Genomic DNA, 12,462 nt, shown 5'->3' with positions numbered 1-12,462 from the left:
CAGATAAACTGGCCCCATTTAAATTATAGATGGCATAAATATCTGTTACGAATATATGAGGATTTAAGCATGGGGCTCCAGCCATCTCTGTGGGGGTTAGGAAGTGCTGTCCCGGGCATAGGGCCCTTGAGCCCTCTTTGTGTGGATGGAGCCAATGGGCTCTACTCTTAGACAGCTGCTTCATGGGAACAGATCAAGGTTCAGCCCTTTGCTGAGATACAGCCTGTGTGTCAGTAGTGAGCCAGAGAAGCAGTTCCACCAAGAGGATCCTCCTCAAGGATGTCTGGACCTTTGGAAAGTTCTAGTTATCACCTCAAAGATTATTGCTATTCCCACTTCCTCTGCTGCTGCCAGCAAACGATTTGAACTCCACATCCTTGCTTCAAATCAACAGTTAAGCATATTTGATTTTCATCATTACATTTATCAACATCTAATATGTTCTCACTTATGTCTTTGGTGAGACAGGTATTAGTTGTTTATCTGTCCTTCATGCATCAGTATCTGATGTTGTTTCTGCATTCTTATTTGCTTACTGTCCATCTGCACTTCTTACACACACTCCCCAGGAGAACAGGAATTTCTCGAAAGTGAAAGTCGCTCAGTTGTGTCCAACTCTTTGTGACCCCAAGGACTGTGCAGTCCATGGAATTCTCCAAGCCAGAATACTAGAGAGGGTAGCCTATCCCTTCTCCAGGGGATAGTCCCAACCCAGGAATCGAACTGGGGTCTCCCACATTGCAGGCAGATTCTTTACCAGCTGAGCTACCAGGGAAGCCCAAATAGGAGGAACTGTGTCTGCCTTATTTCCTGCTATATAACCCAGCACACTCTCCTAGCACAACATGGGAGAGAAGAGATTCTGCCTGGAGACACTAGGTTGCAGTAAGCATCCTGATTTGTTGAAGCACGCAACAACATATCCCCAAGTAAACAAATGGCAAAGGGCCATGAACCCTTTATATACCTACCATACACACACACACACACACACACACATCAGGAAATGATGAGCCAGCTTTTCCATGGCAAGAATGTGTTTGTCGTTCCTTGTCCTATTTCCTCTCTTCCAAACCATCAGCCTGGCTTTTAAGCATTATAGTTCCCCCATACAGCCCTTCCCTAACAGGCTACAACTCCCTTTGCAAAAGAAATTGTGAATATCTTGCTTTTATCATACATCTGGAACTTACTAAAAAGCCTTGATTGTCAGGGCATAAGGCTACCTGGAAAGTCCTCATACCTCTCTCCAGTTACTATGTTTTTCAGGCTATTTAGAATATTCAGTACAATGCAGTCTTTCTTATTCACTTGCTTTATACAAGCAAATTGTCATCTTTGCCTGACTACACTAAAGTGCATTTAGAATCACACATCCATTCGGGATCCATTCCTTCCTAAGAGAGTAGATGTGAGCTGTGTTCTGCCATATTCTTGCCCATAAAGTGGGACTTGAAAGGTCCTGCAGAAAGTGGTCCCTTCAGTCTTAGGTGCTTCATCTCAGCTGTGCCTGCTCATAATTTAAGTTAAGCTTTCATGCCATGGACTCTGGTACCTACCAAGCACTGTTGCACAGGGAACAGACAATGCTTCACAGCTTCCATAATCTGCTCTTAAACAAGGTAGAGAACGTCAGTAGCTGGACTATAAATGATGTGGCATATTCTGAGGGCAGAAACCAGTTTCTATGGAACACCTGCCTCATTTAAGGCTACCATAAGACACATGATTTCACAAGTCCTCAGAAAACTTCATTTACTTTATAAAACTCAATTAATTCTTGAGCTCCCTCCATGGGATAAAACAAAACTGCCACTATAGTGAAGGCATGAGAAGCAGTTTTTACTGTAACCAGAAATATAACCAAGAAAAGATCTGCAAAGATCAACTTGAAATGAACATCCAGACAAGATTTCTGGAAGCAGTTGCGGTGTCCTCTCTCTCCCTGGCCCAACCCCAGATGGCAATTCCTATCAGAGCCTCCTTTCCTTTGACAAGCCCTCCCACGTGTCAGGCCTTGCACAGAGCTAGAGGTCATGTGCCCAGGGTGACAGGGACCATCTTCCAAGCAGGCAACGGAATGACATCTTAATCAGGGAAATGAGTCATCATGGGAGATGGGAGGAGGATGGTGCACCTGATAATGGTTTGTAACAGAAGATACTTGACCAGTAAACGCTGTCTTATCACATCCACCCATACCCACCCCAGGGTGCTCCAATGGCCCGTGGTTCACCAACCCGCACATTTCTCCCATCAAATTAATGGTGGCGCCCATCCACTTACTAAGCACGTTTCCAACTGAAGCAACCCCCGACTCTCCACCACCACCCACTTCTCCACCTTCCCATTCCTCTCTACAGACGTAATTAACTAGTTGATTACTTACTAATCGTTCTGTTAAGGAGAATTTCAGCCTCACTGTAAAGATTCGTAACACTAACAAGGAAAAACTGGAGACTAGCTGGTAAAACTTTCCCGAAAGGTAGGAATATCCAAGATCTAAAAATTATCGTTAAGAGGATGCCGTCCACACCATCAGTTCCCTTCTCTCCTCACTCCCAGCTCCCTATTATTAAGGATCTGTAACTTTAGAAATAAACCATAAATGCTGTGGCAATCAGGTTTCTTCCTGGGAGTTCCTTGGGCATGCAGGAGTAACTCGTGTGTGTGTGTGTGTGTGTGTGTGTGTGTGTGTGTGAGTGTGTGTGCGTGTAGAAGAGAAAGGGTCGCAGGTTCCTACAGACCCGGACTCTGTTCCTTTGGCTACCTGATCCCAGGTGGCCGCGTCCCGGGGGCGGCGCGCAGGGAAGCACGTTGCCGGGGTGGCAGTGTGACACGGAGGGGTGTGACTGCGAGCCCCCCGCGCGCACCCGTACCCACCCTCGCATCCCGCACCGCCCGCGCACAGCGTAACTGGCCGCCACCGCCGCCGCCGCTGCCGCAGACCGGGCTCGGGAGGTGCAGAGCACCGCCTGTGGAGCCGGAGAGGCGGGCGGGCTGCTGCCTGGCGTCCGCCGCGCGGTCCTCCCTCCTCCGCTCTCTCCGCCTCTCCCCTGGCGGCCGCGCAGCCCGGAACCTGGGAAGCCGCGGCGCCGAGCCCGCAGGTCGGGCGCGGGGACCAGCACAGAGGCGCGGGCGGCGGGAGCGCTGAGATCACGGCCCCCGCGGAGAGGCGGAGGGGAGCCCGGCCTGGGCTGGCAGAGCCGAGCGTGTGAGTGTTTGCGCGTGGGTGCTCGGCGCTGACACCGCCGGCCCCGGCCCAGGTCGCCGCAGCCCCGGAGCCTCCCGTCTGCGCTTCAAGGCACGCGCGGAGCAGCCATGAACACCAACGAAGCCAAGGAGTATCTGGCCCGGAGAGAAATCCCTCAGCTTTTCGAGGTAGGGGGCTAGGTCTGGCAGAGACGGACGGGGAGATCCTGGCAGGGCATCCCCGAGGTTCTGGGTGAGGAAGCTGCTCCCTGTCCCACCTTGACGACGCGGGGCACGCAAGTGAGGGCGCTTGCAGAAGCTTGCTCGCCCGCTTGCCCGCGAGTAGCTGCCTTTCTGGCGGGTTGCCGGGTCCTTGGATGGCTGGGCTCTTGTCGGGTGACTAGGCTCAGAAGCCCCCATCTCGAAAATCAAGTTTCAGTCTTCAAACTGGTTCTGAAAGCAGGCTGCCCCCCGCGCATCCCTCCGATGCGGACTCCCAGGGTGGGCTGCTGGCAGCGGCCGGCCGCGCACTCCGGGTGCGAGGATAAGGCCAGGTGGGTACCCTGGCGCCTAGCAGCGAGAAAGGACTCTGAACCGAGGGGTCCAGAGTCCCAGTCCCTCCCCGCGCCGAGGGTCGAGACCCCCGCGTTGACTGAGAAGTGAGGATGAAAGGGGCCCGGACAAGGGACAGCTTGGAGGAGAGGGATGAAGATGCAAAAAAACAAATCCAAACCCATCAAAGGCAGCGCTACCTTCCGGGTGGCAGTCACCCAGCGCTGCTCTGCGCTTTCGGTGAATGAACTGCCGAGCACGTTTTCCCGTCGTCTTGGAAGAGATGGTTCTCCTTCCTCACCTCCCCAGCCCATAGCTTTTCGCCCGCCTTAACCAATCCACCTAGAGAAATCCAGTCCGAGAGGGAGTGGCGAGGCGGGCGTGACTCCTGTTGCTCTGTCTTCTTCCCACCGCATCACAGCATCATCTGCACCAGGGACCCCGGGGGATGGGGGACACTTTGAGAATGTGGGAGAGGAGGCTGGAGGATGAACTCGAGCCTTGGTTAGTTCTAAATGACAGCCAACCTCGCAAGTTGTTTTGCTTCCTTTCCTTCTCTCTGTATTTGAATTTTAAAACATTCCTTAATCCTGTGTTTTTACTTAGGTTAGGGGGGAAAATGGAAGCAAGCCAGGCTTCATAGAGCGAGTCCTGAAACCGGGTCCCCCATTTCTGAAAGATGCTAGACTATAGACTAATGTAGTAAACTAGAAGTCGTGCATTGCTCTTTCTCCTATTTGAGGGGGGTTGTTCTGCTAAAAAGAATTTTATAACACTACATGGAAAAATAATTTTGCCTCTGTTTTCCCAAATTGTCTTTAAATGGACATCCATAATTACAGATCTTCCCTTTTAACTCACCTCTTAAGCCACTGATTTCAGGTCTATCTGAGAACAAGATATCCAGGTAAATCGCCCACTAAGCACAGGCCTAGTACGTGAAACTCAAGTCTAGCAAATATGTCACTAGTATTTGAAAATAATCAGATGTTGCATAAGGACAGGTCTTGAGGGTTTGTAGGATTCTTGTTAAGAATTTTTCTTTGTTTCTATTTTCAAAAAGTGAACATGGAGATGAAGAGCTGAAGGGTTTTGTCCATAAATACTACTACTGAGATCAGTGTCATTCCTAAAAGAGTAATTAGAAGCATCTGCAGGAGGGTCACCTGATTGCCAAGTGCCACTTAAATAGTACTTCTATTTTCTTTATAAATGTGGGTACTGTTTTTCCCCTTGGTAACCACAGAGAATTTTGATCGTTTGTGCATGAAAATCTACACTGTTTATGCAAATAAGCGATGGCAGGTGCTTTTGTTCAAGTGCTATGCTTTTCCTTGGCTTTTCTGCAAATGAATGGGAGGTTACAAAATAGTACACACCCAGAAAAGGAAGTCAACTTGCTTAGGTGAAATACACAATTATAGAGTACTTAAATGCAATCCCAGGCAATGCGAAGATGGAAGGAGACTGCTGGTGACCTCCAAAGGCTCCATCCTTCCTGTAAGAAGAATCTGTGCTGCGCATAGCACAAGAGAGAAGTCAAACTTGGCAGTTCTCCATGTGATGAATGTAGATAGCAAAACCAAATGCTTTAAGTTTCCAAACTGGATTTTATCTCTCAAAACCGCAATATGGGTACCTATATAAAGTTTCTAGGTATATAAAATTTCAATTAAATATCTATCAAACCCAAAACATTGGACACAGTTGTAGATACTAGACACCATTGTAGACCAAGTGAATGATTATTGAATCTGCATATTGTCAAGCAACAATCTGTATCTTACTGACACTTCAGATTTCTTTCTGACATGAGACATCACATGGGCTAAAAGGATAGGTTCAAGTTTGGGATGTGTTTCCATTTCTAGATTAAATGACTAAGGCAAAAATCACTTTTCCCTAATTTTGTCATGAATTCTTAACTCTAGTTAACTTTATGGTGTATATATTGATCTTGTGTCATTGTACCTTAGAACAGAGATTTGGCAATCCATTTGAATACCGGGGAAAGTCAAATTAGTTTACTCAAGTTCTCAAAGGGTTAACTCAAATAGACTCAGTAAAACAATATCTGCTGGTTGTTTTGGATCCCTGATGGTGACTATTAGAAGAAAAGATTTAAATTATCTATGAAGGAGTGGACCCCATTCTCCCTTCTGATATCTGTACCCCTCGTGGAGTCAGATTTGGTTAGAGAGGGTGGAAACATATTTTCCAGCAAAAAAATTCTTCATTGAGTATGTTCACTCATTTTAGGCAATAAAAGGGATAAAAATTCAATGCTGGCTTAAAACTCAACATTCAAAAAATTAGGATCATGGCATCAGGTCCCATCACTTTATGGCTAATAGATGAGGAAACAATGGAAACAGTGACAGACTTTATCTTTTTGGGCTCCAGAATCACTGCAGATAGTGACTGCAGCCATGAAATTAAAAGACGCTTGCTCCTTGGAAGAAAAGCTATGACCAACCTAGACAGCATATTAAAAAGCAGAGACATTACTTTGCCAACCAAGGTCCGTCTAGTCAAAGCTATGGTTTTACCAGTAGTCATGTATGGATGTGAGATTTAGACTATAAAGAAAGCTGAGCACCAAAGAATTGATGCTTTTGAACAGTGGTGTTGAAGGAGACTCTTGACAGTCCCTTTGGACTACAAGGAGATCAAACCAGTCAATCCTAAAGGAAATCAATCCTGAGTATTCATTGGAAGGACTGATGCTGAAGCTGGAACTCCAACTTGGCCACCTGATGCGAAGAACTGACTCATTGGAAAAGACCCTGATGCTGGGAAAGATTGAAGGCAGGAGGAGAAGGGGATGACAGAGGATGAGATGGTTGGATGGCATCACCGACTCAATGGCCATGAGTTTGAGCAAGCTCCAGGAGTTGGTGATGGACAGTGGGGCCTGTCGTGTTGCAGTCCATGGGGTCGCAAAGAGTCGGACACAACTGAGCGACTGAACTGAACTGAGGGATAAAAAAATTAAAGATCTAATCTCAGTTGGTAAAGAATCCTCCTGCAATGCAGGAGACCCCAGTTTGATTCCTTGGTTGGGAAGATCCCCTGGAGAAGAGATAGACTACCCACTCCAGTATTCTTGGGCTTCCCTTGTGGCTCAGCTGGTAAAGAATCTACCTGCAATGCGGGAGACCTGGGTTTGATCCCTAGGTTGTGAAGATCCCCTGGATAAGGGATAGGCTACCCACTCCGGTATTCTGGCCTGGAGAATTCCATGGACTGTATAGTCCATGGGGTCACAAAGAGTCGGACACAGCTGAACGACTTTCACTTTCAATCTTGAATGACTCAAATTGCAGTTGGACTATCTATGGGGCACAGATTTTCTGGCACTTTCTTTTTATCCCACATGTGTTTTTGCAAGATGTAGAGAGAGGAATATAGGAAATCAAAACGATTGAGTTGGAATCCTAGGCCTACGAGTTTCTAGCTAAGTAACCTAGGTCAACTCACTAACATCTCTGAACCCTGATTTCCTAGTCTATGAATGGGGATAATAATGCCACATAGGATTGAAAGTGCATTAAGTAAGCTAAAGCACACAGGTATACAGTAAGACATAGAGTAAGCCCTGTCACGGAGTTAGCTACGTAATGTAGGAGGAAAGTGAGGAGATAAACGCAATGTGTGTGTGTGTGTGTGTGTGTGTGTGTGTGTGTGTGTAGCACAGACCTTGACATATAAACTGGATGTGAATGCCCATGTTAGTTTTTTCCACTCCCTCTGCAGTTGAACCCCTCAGATTGAACATTCTAACCCATATTATTTAGGATTTCAGAGGACAAAAAGTTTCTACCTGGTAGAAACTGCCTACCATTTTGAGCAACTTGCACAAGAATAATTTGAAAAGAAAATGCTGAATTTAGAAAAGCTGTTAGCCTTTCAAAGAGTGTATGTTTTGTTCATTAATAACAGTGATAATAATCCTCAATGCTTTCCATGAAATACTCAAAAAGAAAACATTTTTCACATCAGTTCAGTTCCCAGGAATGAGCATTTCCAAATTTGTAGCATTTATAGTAATTAAAACTTGTGACATATCAGACACGACACCATGCTTTCTTCTGTAATTTCAATTACATATTGAAATATACACATTGTAGTTCATGCAGTCGCCAAGAGTCGGACATGACTGAGCGACTTCACTTTCACTTTTCACTCTCATGCATTGGAGAAGGAAATGGCAACCTACTCCAGTGTTCTTGCCTAGATGCTCCCAGGGACAGAGGAACCTGGTGGGCTGCTGTCTATGGGGTCACACAGGGTCGGACACGACTGAAGTGACTTAGCAGCAGCAGTGATTTATTATACATCAAATAGATTTTTTGGAGTCAGTCTTTATGTTTTGAGTGAATTTTTTTTCTCGTTAGAGAACAGTCCAGGATGTACCTGCCATGTGCAAGGAAAAGTGTCAGAGGCTGGATATTGAGAAATAAATAAGACCCACACTGTATTATTGAAGATTTGATAGGTTAGAAGAGAAGACCAAAACACAAACTGATGGTTTTAGTATGAATGACGGTAAGAGTTTTTTTCTGGGTACCATGAATACCAAAGAAGGTCTGCAAGCCAACCTGAGGGCTCAGTGGGGACTTTCTGATGATGATTATGATGGTAATTAAAACCATCAACATTTATTATTTACTATGTTCCAGGTGTTTCAACCCATAAATCACCCTCTGCAACTGAGGCTTGGAGACTTTAAGGATGGGTAGGAATGAAATCAATCGTGACTGGGGCATTTTTACACACTGTACTTAATCTCATATTGATAGCTGCTGCTGCTGCTGCTAAGTCACTTCAGTCATGTCCGACTCTGTGCGACCCCATAGATGGCAGCCCACCAGGCTCTGCCGTCCCTGGGATTCTCCAGGCAAGAACACTGGAGTGGGTTGCCATTTCCTTCTCCAATGCATGAAAGTGAAAAGTGAAAGTGAAATCGCTCAGTCGTGTCCGACTCTTCGAGACCCCATGGACTGTAGCCTACCAGGCTCCTCCATCCATGGGATTTTCCAGGCAAGAGTACTGGAGTGGGTTGCCATTGCCTTCTCCATATTGATAGAGTTCTTCCATTTTAAACAGTGCAGTTGGCCTTAATTGTTTAAAGGACAGAGAATGTTGAACTGAAAACTAACTGGTCAAGAATTTAAGGGGTTGTTTTAATTACTCAATAAGAGCATAATTTCAACTCAAATTGTTTATTAAAAAAAAAATGCAAAGAATCCAAACAACCTAGAATTTAAAGATGGGATATACACTATTTTGACAAAGGTGGTTTAAAAACATATTTTATGTGGACGTGTTTTGTTGTTATATTTCAGAGCCTTTTGAATGGACTGATGTGTTCGAAGCCTGAAGACCCAATAGAGTACTTAGAAAGTTGTTTACAGAAAGTAAAGGAATTAGGGGGCTGTGACAAGGTGAAATGGGATACATTTGTAAGCCAGGAGAAGAAGACTTTACCTCCACTCAACGGAGGACAGTCACGGAGATCCTTCCTAAGAAATGGTAATGTATATGTAGAATAATAGTTTATATTTATAGCAATATTTTTTAAAACATAACATATAAAGTGTAGGCAGTGATTTAATTTAATAGGTTTTCAAATGCCTGAAAGGATATTTGGTCCTGAAACATGACTAATTTCTCTCTGCTACTAATTCAAATCTCTTTTATGATAAGACAAACACAATTACATACCATTGTCCAGCACTTCACTAAAGGCTTAATGAAATTTTTTACTGACTTCATTATTTTGTAAAATGAATTACGTTAGCAAACTGAATTTTTCTTAAAATTGCAATAAGACTTTTCCAAATAAATGAGTAGATGACAGACAAAATCAATAGTTATTAGTAACTATAGCATTTTTTGTTAGCTAGGAAGAGATTTAACTTGTTGCTGTGTTTCCAAATTCAGAGTTCATTTTAATGCATCTGCATAAATGCATGTAAAGTTTATACTAGTTAACTCAAGGATTTATTTAGCAGCTACTGAATGCAAAGCATGAGATTAGGCATTTTGGAGCTATAAAAGAAATGGGATGCATAAACTTGTTTAACAATTTTAGGAATAATTTAGAACTAAGAACTGGAGTTCACTAGAGGAGATTCACGGTATTCTAGCTTTCCGAAATCTGTGTTTATCAAAATTAGTTCAACATCAGCCAAGCAGCCTTTTAGCCTCCAGATAAAATTGAGAAATACAATAGTATTTGCAAAGTGGAATCAGTTCCAATCAGAAGAAGCCAATTAATTCTTTTCCAGTGGCCAAAATCATTCTATTTTCAAAATTTAAACTATTCTCAAAAATTGTACCTAGAAAAGTTTCAGTTTTGCAGACAGAATTTGAAACAGAGACAATTCTATTTGCAATAAATACATGGGAAATACATTTTAGTTTGTTTTATCTTACCATTGGGGCTTCCCTGGTGGCTTAGTGGTAAAGAACCCACCTGCCAATCCAGGAGACACGGGTTCAATCCCTGAGTCGAAAAGATCCCCTGGAGAAGGAAATGGCAACCCACTCTAGTATTCTTGCCTGGAAAATTCCGTGGACAGGAGAGCCTGGTGGGCTACAGTCCATAGGGTTGCAAAGAGTCAGACACAAGTTACTAACTAAACATCGGTAAGCAACATCTTACTTGACCCCCTTAAATTTTATTTGAAAATGGGGAGGAGTCACAGTGTATTAATTTTTAAGAAACACAAGCAAGGAGAAAAAGCAGAAATTCTATTGTCTCAGAAATATCTCCGGAGAAGAGAAGACTTCTCTGTCCATGCGGGAGCTCCACTAGGTCATTTAGGCTTCGGTGTTCAAGAGAGCACCTGTAGGCAGTTATCACGGTGGCAGACCACTTGGGAAATTACTCCTTAAGGGAACACAGTGATATTTCTGTGAGTTTGAAGGGTTCATTCAGTTCAGTTCAGTTCAGTCGCTCAGTCGTGTCCGACTCTGCGACCCCATGAATTTCATACACCTTCCCTAAAGGGCTAATTTCCTTCCCAGAATGTCATAATGTATTTGAATCTGGCTCAATGTTAAATACATGCCCTCTGCCCTTATTAAATCAGGTGACAAATATGGGGAACTTCTTTTTAAACCTTAAAGCACTACAAGCCTTAAGTATTACTGGATTTAGTCTAAGATATGTTTATGCTTTCAAATGTAAACCTAAGAGGATGTGACATTCACCTAATCGAAAAGCTGCTCTCAGATTGGTTGTATAAACTACTATTTTGTAACAAAATGAAATCTGAATGCTTCTATTTTATACTATTACTTGTCTTCATTATATATAGAAGCCAGGCAGGCCAAGTATATAATAGACAATGGTGGGGACTATGGTGAAACTGGAGAACAAAACTAGAAGGAACAGTCATTGTTTAAAAGCAGTCAAGCACAAATTTTGGAAAAACGTCAAGATGAACAAAGCACATCTATGGGGCTACATTGGACCCACTGATGACCATTTTGCAACTCTCGATTAGCAGGATGAGCTACAATAGGAATGGAAAATGTAGATTTAACTTTCATTAAAATTGAAATTGCTTGTTAATTTTAGACTCTCCATACCTACTGACACTTTACCAGAATTCCCACTTAGAAATCTTTTACTTAATCATCAAATAAAAGCTTTCACATACTATGGTAACAAGAATGTTGTATCACACTGTCTGATATCTGGAACATAGCTTAAAAGGCAGAAAATAGTTTCTAAACTGATGAATCCTGTAATAATAAAATTTTATTTTATGAAATGCTATACAAGTTTGTGCTTTATAGGTTTTTAACTGTGATTTATAGAATATATTGTTAAAAATCAACAGTATTGCTAACTTCCCTGTAACTTAAAGTGTTGTTATTATTTCTAGAAATAAAAACTGACTTGTGCATTTTTGCTGAAATATTGACAGGGCTATGCTAATATATAATTATCATGAAAAATTATTCTGTGAAATAAAACATTTTAATAATTTTTAAGCAACTTTTCTAAGTAAAAATATGATAAAACAAGGATAAATTGTTAGCTGACAGTTCTTTAAAATGTTGTACTATAAATGTGAGATGAGCATCCATTTTTTTGCAGTGTATGTACAACTGAACAAATGATTACTCATAAATTAAGAGTTTTAGTCCCATAGCTCCAAATGTCCATAGAACTTTTCTTTTGGAATATCTCGTTGTCATCTGTACTCAACATGTCAAAAACCAAACATATCATATTTGCTTCAAAATGACCCTCCTTTTCTGATTTCCACAGAGTCAGTCAATGAGTCAGTTGAGCTATAAAATAACCATGTATTGAGTACTGCTATGTGTCAAACACGCTTTTAAGACTGAGGTTGTGTAGCCTCTAAGAAAGAACAAACATGGCATATGCCCTCTTGGAACTTACAGTGTAGGATGAAGCCCGACATTAAATATGTAATTAGAAGCACAGTGAATGCTATAGGAAATACCATATGCTACAGAACTGATATTAACAAGGCAGATGGATCCATCCTGGGCTAGATTCAAAGTAGGCTTCCTAGAAGAACTGATATGCTAATATAAGAGACAGAAAGCTGAGTAGGTAGGTGTCAGATAGAAAAGGATGGAGGAGATTGAGAGTGTACTAGGGAACAGAGAACAGAAATACCTGACATAGAAGGAGAGGCCAGGATAAAGACAGGAAGGAGAGAAGCCCAG

The 12,462-nt window shown here is 43.0% G+C and overlaps 1 protein-coding gene across 5 annotated transcripts in view; it reads left to right on the top strand.

The window, feature by feature from the left end:
* The first annotated feature begins 2,899 nt into the window (after nt 1–2,899).
* Nucleotides 2,900–12,462, top strand: part of AK5 (adenylate kinase 5) — a 261,470-nt gene continuing 251,907 nt past the window's right edge. For all 5 annotated transcript variants that reach the window (XR_014054135.1, XR_014054134.1, XR_014054133.1 and 2 more), the window contains exons 1-2: nt 2,900–3,381; nt 9,093–9,279. Coding sequence is in view for 2 of the 5 variants with exons in the window: in XM_081491864.1 (XP_081347990.1) it covers nt 3,322–3,381; nt 9,093–9,279 (247 nt within the window). In the remaining 3 variants the exon portion in view is untranslated. The remainder of the gene's footprint in view (nt 3,382–9,092; nt 9,280–12,462) is intronic.

The sequence above is a fragment of the Giraffa tippelskirchi genome, chromosome 5 (genome assembly GCF_054371585.1).
Source record: "Giraffa tippelskirchi isolate mGirTip1 chromosome 5, T2T-mGirTip1v1.2.pri, whole genome shotgun sequence".
Classification (NCBI taxonomy): Eukaryota; Metazoa; Chordata; class Mammalia; order Artiodactyla; family Giraffidae; genus Giraffa; species Giraffa tippelskirchi.
Note: the sequence above shows the minus strand (reverse complement) of the source record. Positions and strands in the feature narration are given on the sequence as shown.